Here is a 13,974-nt window from a genome sequence, read left to right as displayed (position 1 = left end):
GCGACCCCAGTCCAATATTTGAGCAATCGGCGGATGCGATTGTCTCTAGTTCTGTAAGGTTTCCCCGGCGCTCTGCCCACCAGGTCGCACCCAACTCCTCTCAACCTCCCCTTGCAAGTGGAAGCTGGCAACTGGGAACTGGCAACTGGTAGCTGGTAGCTGGGAACAAGGAACTTGGAACTGTCAGCGGCAGTTGGTTGTGAACAATGCAGGCGACGGCGGCACTCCAAAGTGGACAGGGTCGAAAAAAGTTAATTTAATTTCGAGTGTGTGCAACAATTGTCGTTCGTCCCTCGGTTCTCGTTCTTGGTCCTTCGTCCTTCGTCCTGCGCTTATCCCTTTCAGCCGGAGAATAACAATCGCAGATACAGAGAGCACACTCAACCACCCACCCAGCAGCCCGCCTGCTTTGCATATTGTTTTACAAGATTGCAGGCTTCGGAATCGCTCCTTCGACTTATCTTTGACGCACAAGGAAATCTCATTAAATAACTTCCTGCGCTTTCAAGTCCTGCCAGCATCCTGTGACAGAATCCTGCGCTCGTCTTCGCTCTCCTCGGCGAAAGCAGAGCAGAGCGGGGGAGGGGCAGCAGAAAAGCTGAAACTTTGAACTCTCATGTATTCGGATTCGTTCAGCGAGCCATGAAATTACATTTTGCTTTTCTTGCGGCGGAAGTCTTCCTCTTGCGGAAGAAGCTGGCAAGAAGCAGAACACACGTCGACCGGAAAGCCATGGAAACGTGAAATTTTGTTAAAAGTTCAAGCAAACTTTGTGTTTGCGACTGCTGGCAGGCTTACCATTTTGTCAAGCGAAATCTCTGCTGGCAAGTTGCTAGAATTATTGTGTTGTGTCACATGCAGATGCGCACAGCGGGGGCCAAGATAATAGGACTACTAAGGCTAAGAGGTTAGCTAAATAACTTAAGCTAGTATGCATACATTTTAATCTAAACAAGAACTGCCAAGCAAAATCCTCTCATATGACACACGCCAAGTAGAAAATTATCCAAAATTAGTGTCACAAAAAACGCCATATCACATTCTCCTCGCAGCCGGAAACTCAAATTTCAAACAACAAATGGCTCAAGCAGCTCACAATTTATACAATATTGCGAATTCCGGCAGCCGAGCATTTGACACCTCCTACAGGCCGATTATACAATCGTTAACTGCAGTTTTCCAATCTAAGTCCCCTTCCCCATCCCAAATCCATTTCCCACTCTCAGCCGAGTAATTCGAGCTGGCCAAGACACTCAGTTCCTGACTTTGGCCATTGACACGCTCTCAGGGTGTTAATATAATTTTCACCCAACTGTCTGTATATATGTTCTGAATAATTCCTCTAATATAATATAACAAGAATCGAGTGCCGAGTGCCGGGGGAGAGAAATTGAGAGCTCTATGAAGATGGTAATCATGACCATTGTTTGGGCTGTTCGCATAAACACTGTTTCCTATTTTTTAACCCCGCTATCTAACCCTCAGTGGAGAGGACTCGCCTCCTCCCCCTGGAATAGTAATAATAGTGGAGTTGCACGCCCCTTTGAGGCAACTGTTATTAGTTGGAAGGGCGCGTGGTTCCGTTCCCATCGGCTCACTACTTACCACCCGTGATATGCCCATGTAGTGCTCGACTTCATCCCAATCCCAGAGTAATGACATCTCTGCCTCGCCGGAGGCACTATTTAGTTTTGAATGCGACGGCCAGCTGTGAATTTTATTTGATTTAATTAAACACGATTGCATGGCCTTGCATAATGGCCGTCGAATTGACAGTTGGCCACTTGGATCGCTGCTCGGTTTAAATGGGTGAAAGCTACATATATATAAGCTATACTATCTATACAGCTCGGCATTTGTATGGAAAATCGGGGGATTGACTCCACCCAAGGCACTGATAACGGGTCAAGTGCAATGTCATGCCCAACGGCAGATTTACTAATCCAATTTCAATTCATACAGAGATAAAACAGCAGTTTAATTTTTAGTTATATTAAATTACTACAAGTATTGCTAATAATCTGCGAAATACAATAGTGAAGAAAGTTATGTTTAGCATTCTAGTTTAAATATGCTTGCTTTTGGGAAAAACCAAATTAAATGATTAAAATTAAAGAGATAGTATTTAATATATATTTTCAAACTTATAGTTTTCTACAGTGTTCTTTTTGAATTAGCTCATATAGGTCATTACAAGGCCAAATCATTTAACTCATAAACTTGGAGCAAATCGATGCATTTATATTTCACGAAACAGGAAGTAAATTTCTTCGAAATAATTCAATTGAGGAATCACTTAGTTCAACCCACTGCTGGATTATCGGAAAATCTATTCAATAAACAAGTTAATCGACAAACAGCTTTTGCATAGCAAATAGAGCTGAGCGAATGCTCACTCCGATTGGAATCCAAGTCTGGGTCTCATCCCAGACTTATCAGCTGGCGGGGATGCAATCAAACAGTGTGGTTAGGAACTGGACTGGAGCGATAAGCAGCTGAACTCTTGACACACAGAGCATCTGGGGAGAGCACCCAGTTCTACGGAGCGATAGAAATATATAGACATATATAGCGATCTGCAGCTATAAAGCCAGGCACTTGGCCGTCGGCGGCTCAGTTCAGAACCTCAACTTCGCCGCGATCTAACTATAACTAACTAACGACTAACTATATCTCAATATGCTCAAGTATCTGATCGTAGCTCTGGCCCTCTGTGCTGTGGTGTGTATAGTATATATGTTTCAAATCAATCAAATGTGAACGAACTGATCCAAGCGGAACTTTAATTATGAAATACCCAAACTCAAAACCAATCAGTGCAAGAAATTCAAAATTTATGTCCAGTTTCTTAGAAGTGTGCTGATAAAATCAAAAGTTTAGTGTGCTGACATTTATTGCTGATTTTTATTGCTACAAAGTCTCACAGTTTTGCATAATTTATCATTTATTTAACGCAGGTCGGAAAATTCCGATCGGGGTTGACTCAATGTGTACCTTGATATAGAGGGTTACAAAATAAATTAACAAAACAATTTGTAGTCAAGCAAAAAACGATGAATCATACATATTTATTTCTTGAGGTTAAATACAATTTATTGCCCGATAGATCAGAGTTTATTTATCTTAGTAGATATTAGATAGTTTAAACTGTGTACTAACTAAGTGAAACCTCTTTCCAATCAGGCCCATGCCGATGACTGGACGCCCAAGACTGGCGAGGAGATCAGGAATATCCGCGTGGAGTGCCTCAAGGAGAATCCGCTGAGCAACGACCAGATCTCCCAGCTGAAGAACCTGATCTTCCCCAACGAGCCCGACGTGCGCCAGTACCTGACCTGCTCGGCCACCAAGCTGGGCATCTTCTGCGACCAGCAGGGCTACCACGCCGACCGCCTGGCCAAGCAGTTCAAGATGGACCTGTCCGAGGAGGAGGCCCTCCAGATCGCCCAGAGCTGTGTGGACGACAACGCGCAGAAGAGTCCCACGGACGTATGGGCCTTCCGCGGACACCAGTGCATGATGGCCAGCAAGATCGGCGACAAGGTCAGGGCCTTCGTGAAGGCCAAGGCGGAGGAGGCCAAGAAGAAGGCCGCCTAGGTCTGGATGTTCGGTCTCAACCAATAAAGTGTGTTCATCTCTGTGCTGGAATGCAACCATTCGAATGGGATAGTTTATTGATTCTAGGCTAAGCAGGCAACAGGCAAAACCACAATACAAGTGCACCGAACTAGGACTACTGAGCGTGTGGGTGGTCTACGGGGGGATTGGAGCTACGGGGGATCTACGGGGGCGCCTCTAGGCATCGCCGCCCTCGGATATGGTCTTCATGGCCACATTGATGTGCTCCACCAGCGGCAGCTCGCTGTCCAAAGCCGGGTTGCGGAAGCTCTCCAGGAAGTAGCATGTCTCGGTGCCGCCGGGATTGGGGAATTCCTTGGGCAGGAACGACGGATCCCGCGGCTGCAGCTCGAACTCAAAGCCCTCGTGCTTGGTCAGCCAACTGAGAGTAGGGAAAGCAGAATGATGTAGAGGTGAAGATGGAAAAAGAGTACCCAACTTACTCCTTGGTGGTTGGGCTGACATTGATCTTCAGCGCCTCGCTGCCCGACTCGAACTTGTTGGCGATGGTAACGCTGTGCCCGAAGAGGCAGTACCTGGGCATCTTCCTGCCCACCACTCCCGCCAGAACAGTGCCCGTGTGCAGCCCGATCCTCATTTTGATTTGCTCGCCGTCGTGGGTGATGTGCTTCGAGCAGGCGTCGATCATCTTGAGGGCCATCCAGGCCACCTTGTGGGCGTCGTAGATGGAGGCTCGGTGGAGTCCGCTGGCCACGCAGTAGGCATCCCCGATGGTCTCCACCTTGTACACGTCAAAGAAGTCGCAGAACTCGTCGAAGTCCTTGTAAAGCCCCTCCAGCATGCTGATCACCATGAAGGGAGTGGCCCGCGAGCAGATGCTAGTGAAGCCGACGATGTCGCTGAACAAGATCGTGACATCGGGATACGTCTTGGCGTCAATGGAGGAGCCTAGCCAAAGCTTCTCGGCGATCTCCGCGGGAAAAATGAGGTGCAGCAGGCTGACGTTCTTCTTCCGCTCCTTGGTCACCGCCGAGTTGGCCTCCTCAATGCTGTTCTTGATCTTGTCCATGCGCCGGCGCAGTCCATCCTGCGCCCTGGCCTGTTCTCCCACCAGGATTACCTCCCTGGTGGCGTCGTGCAGCGGTATGTCCGAGATGAAGAGTCCGTTGCAGGTCAGCCCATCCAGGCCGTCCAGGAAGGGGGAGCCAATGAAGAGCAGCGAATTGGACTCGGGACAGTGCACCATCTGTCCCTTGATCTCCAGTCCAATGGCCGGGAAATCCACGGCGCCCGGCGGATTATTCAAGCCGATCAGGAAGGGCGTGTAGGTGCGCCGCACTATGTCCCGGAATTTCATGGTCAATCCCTTGGGTCGCTTGAAATCAAAGTAGGTGGTCGCTTGGCAACCAAAGTCCGCCATGTAGGGCTTGTACAGCTTGCTGAATCCCCTGCCCAACTGCACCAGCTCCAGCTGCTCGTTCATGATGAAGTGCCAGGGAAACATCTTGCAGAAGCTGGACGAGTTCATTTGCAGGTCGGAGGCGTTGCTCGAGTTGCTCCGCTGCACCGTTTCCGGGATGGTTTTGCTCACGGAAGTGGGACGACCCATCAGCATGGTCTGCGAGTTGTCCTTGACCAGCGAAAAGAGGTAGCGATACCGCCGGGCATCGCCCTCCACGGGCTCGATCTTGATGTTCACGTCCACCTTGTAGAGCATGCGGGTGAGCGCCTTCAGGGAGCCCAGAAGCAACCAGGCAATCACCGGGCGCTCCGAGGTGAAGATGAGCTCGCCCTCGCCGGCACACACGAATCCGGTATCGGTGACGTCCTCCTAGTTATCAAAGCGGATTTGGGTTAGCATTTGAGTGGGAACATTATTTTTAAGTCTGACCTCCTGCAGCTTCAGCACATCGTAAACGCCATCGAGGGAGCCCAGGAATTCCTGCAGATCGGTGCCCAGGCAGCGGAAGGCTCTTTCAATGATCCCTGTGCAGCAGCAGGTAATCAGCTCCTCGCCGAGCAGCACCAGAATCTCGCTGGCACTGGCCTCGTCCATCTTCAGCAGCAGCTCCTGGATGTCCGCCAAGTAGTCATAGTTGGCGCAGCTCTTGAAGGTTTGCGGATCCAGTTTGCTAGGGTATGCACATATAGTATATATATAGCATATAATTTCTTATACTGTTTACTTACAGCTTGTGGATATTGGGCCAGTTCTGGCGGTACTTGGCCACCAAAGACGTGACCGCCGTGTTGAGATCCTCGTTCGACGGCGCCGTCAGCAGCTGTATGGCCATCTGGAGGTGGGTGAGGGTCAGGGCGTCGTCCGAGAGCTCCTCGTCCTCGAGCGCCCAGTGGCCACCAGGCTCGGCGATGACCGAGGGCTGGCGTGTCAGCGAGTCCGCTCGCCTAAAGAAAGGACACGCCATGTCGCGTGCTCGCCGCTCGGGTGGCCTCTATTCGATCTATTTCGGGGATTCAGTGGTGCAATTAGTGGCTTATTCATATAAACAATTCAATTATTGAACGCAAATCAATCAGTGAATGTGTAATTCATGTATCCTTGTTAGCGACTTTCAATTCTTCTTACCTGTGTGCATTTTATTGCATAATTTCAGAACTAGTGATATGAGATGAAAAGGACACTTTTCAATACTTTTAAACCCCCATTAGGAGCTTTTAATCAAATCAAGTGAAATTCTAATTGAGATGTGTGTTTTCCCAGGAGATACAGTCATTTAATCGATGTGTATTGTGCATTTTCCGCCCTGGGCTTTTCTCTGCTTTTTTCTCAAGTTCAACGTGCACTTGTGTGAGTGGGTGGCTGGGTGGTTGGGTGGCCACCCACTGGTGGCCCACATAGGCCCGTGTCCCTGCAGTGTCTTGTGTGGCCGACTTGAGTGGTTTTGCTCCTTGGAGGTCAAGTGTGTGGCAGTCCTTCTTTATTTCGTTCTTGGCAAGGATCCCACTCGTGCTTTCTTGCCAGTCGCATTACCATAATTTCGTTTTGCATAATTTACGAGCGCCGCTCCTGCCCCAATCCCCGCCAGCTGCTGCTGCCCGATGTGTGTCACACTGGTCAGCTTTAATTTTCACCACCTCCTCCTTTCTGCAGAAGTGTGTATTTGCCTGCAGGAAGCACCCACGGATACACAATTTTCCAGCTCAATCGCAAGGTTTTTCCACTTGGGACACTCGAACGCAATAACAATAGCATACTTTTGGGCATACTCACTTGGCTTAGAAAATACAAATTCTTCGCTGGCCTCTTGGCTTTATGTTTACTTTAAAGCAGTGACCAAAATTGCTGTGGAAATTCTTGGAGCGCTGAGGAATTCTTTCGCACGCCTGAAAAATGCCACAATCCAAAACGGAATGAACTTTTGGCCAAAATAAGGTGGCGAAAAAGTCCGGAGCCAGCCAAGCTTTGCGGAGAAAGCTTTGGCAAGTGAAAGTGTGCAGAGGTTGTTGCATTGTTTTGAAGATACAAAGAGAGCGGAGAGCGAGTGCGCATGAGTGTATCTCACGGATACATTCTGATGCTGGCGGAAAGCTCTGCCCAACGGTCAATTCTCAATTAACCTGTTGCGTGAGCAGCGCTCTCCGAGTTTCCCGCTCTCCCCCAAACAGCAAAGGTAAGAAATAATCAATCTGCCCTCCTGGGCCCGCAAATGTATCTGTATCTGTGGGGTAGTATCTGCAGAATGCTGCATATGCTGCACACCACATGTCCGGCTGAAAACTTTTCACTCTCCAGCAATCGGAAACTTTTCAGTCCAGCGAATCGAAAATGTATATGATACGCCTCAGTTTATAGACGTTGGCCGCCCGTGCGCAACGTGTTCTTTTCCATTGTTATCATTTTCGGGGGGGCACTGTATAGTTTTGTTTATTTTCCATTCCGCGCTCGCATCGTGTGAAAGTGCAGCTTGGCTACGGATTTTTTTTAGCCGTCTCTAATAGTTGTAATTTGCACTAATTACGGCCGCAATGAACGATTTCGGGCAGTTCGTAAGTAGCGCAGGTTCTGGAATTCAGGAATCTCAGGGTCTTAAGTTTCACTGATAATGTGGAAATTATGTGGAATACGCACATGTGTGCATTGCGGATGCTCTATCTAAACGCAGAAAGTGGAATTAAGACACATCACACAAAGCTTCGTCCTTGACCTTGCACATCTCTCGGTTCTCCGGACGGGCGCACTCCGAAAGCTCTTGCATCGAAAGCGAAAGTTTGAAGGACCTCTCAAGTGCCGCCCCCAACCGAGCCACCCCCCCAATAACACCACTCTAACTTACATATCCATAAATCCCATTTATGTTTAGTGACGAGGTTCCGACGAGCCAAACCCAAGAACTAACCCTAATCTAATCTGCCACCGAAACGGTTCGGTTTCCCTAATCACTTGATTTGGCTGTAGTTTGGACCTCCGTGGCTCGATTTGCTATAATCGCTTAAGCTATTTTAAGACCAAGCAACATGTGAAGCCTTATGATAATCTTTAGATAATTATTGTCAATACTTTATGTACTATGTATCGATTATAGGCTAAGTCGCAGGGCCCCAAGTTGGTGCCATTTCTGGTGAACCTCGTGCTGTACTTCTCGCTGGTGAGGAAGGATCCTCAGGGAGAGCTATGGACCACCGTGCTCAAATGCCTGCCCATTTTCGCCCTAGTATTCTATGTGGTGGCCAAGGGAATCTCGCTCAAGAAGGAGTAAGTTTAATAGAATCCCACTACTATATACTACTTATTAACAAGTAATTTTTAACAGATACCGTCGCTCACTTTGGATTCTTTTGGGTCTGGTTTTCTCGAGCGGTGGTGATGCTCTGCTCAACATAAATCTCTTTCCCTTCGGAATGATCTCCTTTGGCGTGGCGCACGTGTTTTATATCAGCGCCTTTGGCTGGAAGCCCGTAAAGTGGTTCATTGGACTGGTCTTGTACGTGGCCGTATCATTTTGTAAGTTGTGTTTACTGGGTAATGTAAGCATTTAAATTACTTGGAATATTGGAAACCCCCAGTTGTTTACTTCGTGCACACGAAACTGGACGAGATTCTCATCATCGGAGTGCCCATCTACTGTTTCCTGATCACCACAATGCTGTGGAGATCGCTGGCCCGCGCCGTGGACTCCAGGAACTTCCTCGCCGTGTTCTGTGCCATCGGAGCCATTCTGTTTGTGATCTCCGACGCCCTGATCGCGGTCACCATGTTCGTGGGCGTGCCCCTGCCCTGCGCCCGCCTCCAGATCATGATCACCTACTACGCCGCCCAGTTCGCCATCGCGCTGAGCACCGCGGACGACGGTCCTGCCCTCCAGCGCTCCTTTCGCAAGAAAATTAAGTGAAGCCAGTGCCCAGTGCTCATCTGTCGGAGACCCGGAGACAACATGAACGCAACCACCAAACTTAGTACTTCCAAAGCGTCTAGAGTATTGCCATTTACGTGTGTTGGTTTCCCCATCCCAGTAGCTTAGTGCAACCAAATATTTGTTCCTTTTCTGGTGGATGTGGAAACGGATCTTAGTAGTTTACTAGATGTTTGTTGACTTCAAAGTAATAAATATATTAATAATAGGTTCGATTAACTATTTTATTAAAAACCATCTTTGTACATCATTAAAAACCCGCTCAGATCGTAACTTAAGACGGAGCACGAACTAGTCGCTGCTGCTGGAACTGAAGCTGTCTTCTGAGGTGGAATCCCGACGAGCACGTCTGCCGCGTCCTCGCGCAGTATTGTTCCTGTTGGCCGCCGGCTTGCGACCACCCTTTTTTGTCCTTGCCCCCGCTCTGGTTCTGTTGCCCTGGCCTTCCGGAGTGCTTTCTTGATCACCCTGGGCAGCGGTATCTGGGTTGACTTGCAGGCACTCGTTCAGTCGGTTCTCGAACTCGGTGACCACAGCTTTGAGCTCCGGCTTGGCCAACTTGTTGGTGTTGCTAATGATGAGCTTGAAGGACTGGTACACTTCGTCCACCTGGACTTTGTCCCTGTAGTGCTGCATATTGTCCATGAGCTTCTTCACAGCTCGCTCGTTGTAGGTGAGCAGGCCGAGGCAGTAGGCGATGTCGCGCCATTGACGCTCCACCCGCGTCACCGGGAAGCGCAGGCACAGCTTCTCCACCAGCGTCTCAATCTGGCGATCCTTCTGGATGAGACCCAGGATGTAGGACATGATAATGCGGTACTTGTCCTCATCCAGGTTGAGGTTTATGTCCCCCAACCGTGAGATGATATCCGGCAGCACGTTGTACAGAATGTTCGACTTGTTGGCTATCTCCTTGAAGAACTGCTTGGTTATATTGCGAATCTCATCGTTGCCGTCCACAATGCAAAGCGCCATGTCGGCGATTTGACCCTTGACGCGTATCATTTCGTTGAGGATCAGATGAGACAACATTTTGACGGCAGTTAGCCTCAACTCGGTGTTCGATTCGTGCAGCTGAGCGTAGAAGTGCCCCGTCCACGGCTCGATGATGTTTGGGAAACGGAAAGTGAGATCCGACAGCCCCACAACTGTGTTGCACTTGATTCGAATGTTCTTTGTTAGGTTGAGGATGTTCATCAAAAAGCTCATGTTGGACTCGCAGAAACGGGAGGACACGGTCATGAGCCGCGCCAGAGCCAAAGTGGCTGCCTGTTGCAACGTGGGATCCCTAAACTCACCAGGACGCTTGCAAATCTCTATGATAAATGGCGCTAGCTTGGACAGCAGGGCGTCTGGGTTGTAAAGCAGCATGTCCTCGCAAATGCCGTGGATTTCCTCGGCGATGTTGTCCTCTGCAGTCGCTCCCACCAGATCATCGTCTGGCTCCTGCTGCGGTTCCGCCGCCACTCCGGACAGCCTCTTGCGCACCTCCATGGCTGACATATTAAGCGTAAGTCTGGCCGCATTATGTGAACTTCTCGCCTGCTGATTGCGGCTATTACGCTCTTCAAGAGCCGTCAGCTCGTCGCGATACTTCATGTTATTATAGATGTCCATGTCGAGAAAGATCATCTCCTTGATGGTCATGTAGCCGATACAAAACACTAAGCGGGAGACCAGATACACGGGAATCAAGGTGCCTTGCATCTGTGATTGGCTATCAGCTTGAGTCTGAGTGGGAGTAAGGGTTTGCGAGTGGGGAATCTCCAAGGGCTGGGAGTCCAGAACGGTATCTGTATCCGCTTTGTCTGGAGAGGAAACTACTGCAGCCGCTTCCTTGACCAGCCAGCTCTCATTGAATTGCTTGAGTAGAGCCAACACCAGTTGCTGCGCAATCACATCCGGCGCCTGGCACATCCTATAGAAGTATTCAAAAACACTCATGGCCAGGGCGTCGAAGTCGGACAGACTTTTGTGGAAAAAGAAGTCGAGGAAGAGCCGCGTGATCTTTCCCACGAACTCTGCATTGCTGTTCTGACGCTTATAATACTTGGCAGTGTTGTTTGCATCGATGGAGTTGACTAGCAGCTGCAGACAGGAGGTGAATATCCGTGGATCACGACGCACCCGCTCTCCGACGGCGATATCCTCGATGATGGCGGTGTTGGCCGAAACAATACTGGATTTCGATTGTGAGGCCATTATCAGGAGCTGGAGCGACAGGCGAGATTCGTTGGATGTAGTGCCCTCCAGTTTTAGCGTAAAGCGCTCAAAGAGCACCTGGATGACAGCAGCATCGATGTCGCCACCCAACACCCACTCAGTCATCAGCGACTCCAAGGCCGTGTAGTGTCCATACTCGATTTCCGAAAGAAACTTCGACAGGTTCTGCACCACCTTGATGGCATGAGCGCGACCCGTTTGGTCCGTGGAGAACAGAACGCGCTTGTATGCATCCGACACTGCATCTCGCTTCTCCTTGTCCGAGGACCAGACCAGCTGCAGCATTCTCTGCATTCCCGACTCCGTGCCGTGAATTCCGAACATGTACCCGGTGGTGAACAAGTCCACCGCCTCGAAAACATCCGTATTTGTCTTGGACATGAGCATGTCGTGCAGTTTGGGGAAGGCTGAAGTCATCAAAACGGCAAAGTCAATGCTGTCCTTTAGGAACTGAACCGTTTTGATCTGCTGCAGCATTTCCTCGCTCTAAAATGAAAGATTTGGTAAGAAGGAAATATATATTTTTCCAAGATGAAACATACGCTCTGTTTAAATCCAGCAGCCAGCAGGTGATATGTCTTTAGCAAGGCCAGCACATACACGCAGTGCTCCTCGTGCTTCAGCAAGGAACTGGAAAGTAAATATATTCAATGTAAAACGAAACCATCCTTGATCAGCAACTTACCTCATATTCTGATTTCCCGCCAAAAAGTCTACCTTTCGCACGAGAACAATAACATCCTTGTAGTTCTTTTCGCGCATCAGCGGAATGATCCGCTCCATCAAGGTCTCGTCGCTCTCCTCCTTGTCGAACTGCATATCGGGAACTGTAATACAACAATAAACTTTAATATATACTCCGAACTAGCGGAGCAGCTTGAACTCACACTCCGTAAGGTTATCCTCTATGAAAGGCAGCAGTTCGGGCGCCAAGCTGCTAAACTCGTCGTTGAGCTTCTCCTCCTGCTTGCGCTCTTCCTCGAGTACCTCATTAAGTTTCTCCATGGCCTGCACCTCGTGTTCATGCTTGGCTCTGAGTTCATCTATGGAAAGCTTGCTGCTGTAGGGATTGCTTTCCAGGGCGGATTTGATCAGATGCATGGCGGCACGCCGCACTAGCGAGCTCTTATCTTCCAACCTTCCGATGGCTTCCTCCAGCACTCTGATCAGAAAGTTAAGCGGAATGGCGTGCTGGGTTTTCAGGTGGTGCCAGATACTGAGCACCTTGGAACGCACGTGTGCAGAAATATCTAGGATGTGGGCCATCAGGTGCTCGAGGAACTCATTGCGCACTTCCTTCAGTTCTTCGCTGAGATCCTCAGAGGTCAGTTCGCTAACCACGGTGTCGCCGATGATCTGGAGCACACAATTCCGCAGCGTGTGAGACTGACAATCCAGTAGGTCTTCCGCCAGCTTTTCCAGGTGCGGCACGATCAGCGAAGGTGCGATGTTCGAGAACTCGGCCAGGAAATTGGAGAAGTGCTTGGAGACCGAAGAGTCAGAGCTGTCCATCCGTAGGGCATCCACAATGCTCTTGATTAGAATGGAGAAGACCGAGGAAATTCCGTACTCCTCGTGCAGAAGCAAAATTCCGGCTGCTACTGAATGGGATGCATGCTCGGTGCCGCGTAGGATCTGCAGGATGCGCACCGGAAAGGTCATGGCCTGGTTGAAGCGCTTGATCGATGTGCCCAAGATCTGGAAGATCGTGTCGAATACGTGTTTGTTGTCCACGCGAAGCGGCAGAAGCTCGATTGTTCGATAGCAGGGGTCGCAGAGCAAACTGGGGAAGATGGATACGTTGCAGATCGGGGAAATAAGATGCTGAATGCCAATTCTTACTTTATAAAGTCCTCCTCGGCTACGGGCGGACTCCAGAGCTTCTCCAGCGGGCACTGAAGCACGTTGAAGAGCTGCACTAGGAACTTGCCGCGCTTGACCTCCCAGTTGGGAAACTGCTCCAATCCCTCCGACGGTTTGGTACGCTTCTTCTGAACATTGAGCTGCTGATCTCGCATGGCCTGCTGGACACTGTTGTTGATCTTCTTGACGGTGCTCACCTGGAGGAACAGCGTCATCTTGGTCAGGTTGAGGTAGCTATTGCGCTGCTGGTTGGACATGGGCTCACTGGCCGTCAGCAGGGGCTGCAAGTCCTGGAACAGTTTCTCCACGGTCAGGTAGAGAAGGTCAAAGGACCTCATCAGATTCTGTGCAGAGCCGCCATCTGAGATGCGGGCCTCGAGGATCGAGTAATACAAGTCGAAGTGCTCGAATATATAAAAGGGATCGCCCAGGTGAACTTTGCGCTTGCATTCTGCGAAGGAAACATAAAGATTGCGTGTCAGAAAACTGTACTGAATTTAAAATCCAACCGCGAAAACGGAAACTTACCTTGTAGTTTCGCGGGAATCTCCTGGGCGCCAAAAATCTCCTTCACGTAGTACTGATCCCCGCTGGAGTTGATCAGGTCAGATGCATTCAGGGGAAGGACGAACTGGAAGTCGTGTGATTCCTCCATGGCGGGTATTACTCCTATTTACCTTCAAATAAAAATTATATCTTCCGAATTGAGTGGCGTCGCTTATAGAGATGGACACATTCGCCGCCAAATCGATCGCTTGATATCGGTTATCGGTTACTGATGACTGCAAACATAAAATGCTCATAATGAGGGGTTGAGTTTATCAGACAGAATATATACCACAAAAACTAAATTTATATTGGTTTAACAGATTGCGTACACTTTACATTATTAAAAGTGTACTGTTTAGGGAGTCCCCTTGATGCAAATATGCGATGT

The 13,974-nt window shown here is 49.3% G+C and overlaps 4 protein-coding genes across 4 annotated transcripts; 2 read left to right on the top strand and 2 right to left on the bottom strand.

The window, feature by feature from the left end:
• The first annotated feature begins 2,574 nt into the window (after positions 1-2,574).
• Positions 2,575-3,662, top strand: LOC6730078 (general odorant-binding protein 99a). The gene is made up of 2 exons (XM_002105335.4): positions 2,575-2,721; positions 3,184-3,662. The coding sequence occupies exons 1-2, from the start codon at positions 2,680-2,682 to the stop codon at positions 3,595-3,597; spliced, it is 456 nt and encodes a 151-aa protein (XP_002105371.1). The 5' UTR covers positions 2,575-2,679; the 3' UTR covers positions 3,598-3,662.
• On the bottom strand, positions 3,637-6,971 carry LOC6730077 (head-specific guanylate cyclase). Its single transcript, XM_016177777.3, has 5 exons — positions 6,812-6,971; positions 5,770-6,041; positions 5,471-5,711; positions 4,062-5,410; positions 3,637-4,000 (listed from the first exon to the last, which is right to left on the bottom strand). Exons 2-5 carry the CDS (start codon positions 6,003-6,005, stop codon positions 3,796-3,798), a joined length of 2,031 nt encoding a protein of 676 aa, XP_016036847.1. The 5' UTR covers positions 6,006-6,041; positions 6,812-6,971; the 3' UTR covers positions 3,637-3,795.
• A 416-nt stretch (positions 6,972-7,387) lies between these two features.
• On the top strand, positions 7,388-9,159 carry LOC27206409 (lysoplasmalogenase-like protein TMEM86A). The gene is made up of 4 exons (XM_016174405.2): positions 7,388-7,587; positions 8,124-8,293; positions 8,352-8,542; positions 8,605-9,159. Exons 1-4 carry the CDS (start codon positions 7,567-7,569, stop codon positions 8,928-8,930), a joined length of 708 nt encoding a protein of 235 aa, XP_016036845.1. The 5' UTR covers positions 7,388-7,566; the 3' UTR covers positions 8,931-9,159.
• Positions 9,158-13,803, bottom strand: LOC6730075 (condensin complex subunit 1). Its single transcript, XM_002105332.4, has 6 exons — positions 13,566-13,803; positions 13,017-13,488; positions 12,062-12,957; positions 11,860-12,001; positions 11,717-11,804; positions 9,158-11,660 (listed from the first exon to the last, which is right to left on the bottom strand). Exons 1-6 carry the CDS (start codon positions 13,690-13,692, stop codon positions 9,243-9,245), a joined length of 4,143 nt encoding a protein of 1,380 aa, XP_002105368.1. The 5' UTR covers positions 13,693-13,803; the 3' UTR covers positions 9,158-9,242.
• Between the last annotated feature and the right edge of the window lie 171 nt (positions 13,804-13,974).

The sequence above is a fragment of the Drosophila simulans genome, chromosome 3R (assembly GCF_016746395.2).
Source record: "Drosophila simulans strain w501 chromosome 3R, Prin_Dsim_3.1, whole genome shotgun sequence".
NCBI classification, from domain to species: Eukaryota; Metazoa; Arthropoda; class Insecta; order Diptera; family Drosophilidae; genus Drosophila; species Drosophila simulans.
This window is presented reverse-complemented; position numbering and strand designations above follow the sequence as displayed.

Coding starts and splice junctions, on each gene's coding strand:
- LOC6730077 (XM_016177777.3), bottom strand. CDS start 6,005: ATGGCGTGTCCTTTCTTTAGGCGAGCGGACTCGCTGACACGCCAGCCC. Junction 5,411..5,470: donor ATGTGCTGAAGCTGCAGGAG/GTCAGACTTAAA, acceptor TTTGATAACTAG/GAGGACGTCACCGATACCGG. Junction 4,001..4,061: donor GTCAGCCCAACCACCAAGGA/GTAAGTTGGGTA, acceptor CCCTACTCTCAG/TTGGCTGACCAAGCACGAGG.
- LOC27206409 (XM_016174405.2), top strand. CDS start 7,567: ATGAACGATTTCGGGCAGTTC. Junction 7,588..8,123: donor TGAACGATTTCGGGCAGTTC/GTAAGTAGCGCA, acceptor TATCGATTATAG/GCTAAGTCGCAGGGCCCCAA. Junction 8,543..8,604: donor GTACGTGGCCGTATCATTTT/GTAAGTTGTGTT, acceptor GGAAACCCCCAG/TTGTTTACTTCGTGCACACG.
- LOC6730078 (XM_002105335.4), top strand. CDS start 2,680: ATGCTCAAGTATCTGATCGTAGCTCTGGCCCTCTGTGCTGTG. Junction 2,722..3,183: donor CTCTGGCCCTCTGTGCTGTG/GTGTGTATAGTA, acceptor CTTTCCAATCAG/GCCCATGCCGATGACTGGAC.
- LOC6730075 (XM_002105332.4), bottom strand. CDS start 13,692: ATGGAGGAATCACACGACTTCCAGTTCGTCCTTCCCCTGAATGCATCT. Junction 12,958..13,016: donor GCCGAGGAGGACTTTATAAA/GTAAGAATTGGC, acceptor CATCTTCCCCAG/TTTGCTCTGCGACCCCTGCT. Junction 11,661..11,716: donor CTGCTGGATTTAAACAGAGC/GTATGTTTCATC, acceptor CTTTCATTTTAG/AGCGAGGAAATGCTGCAGCA.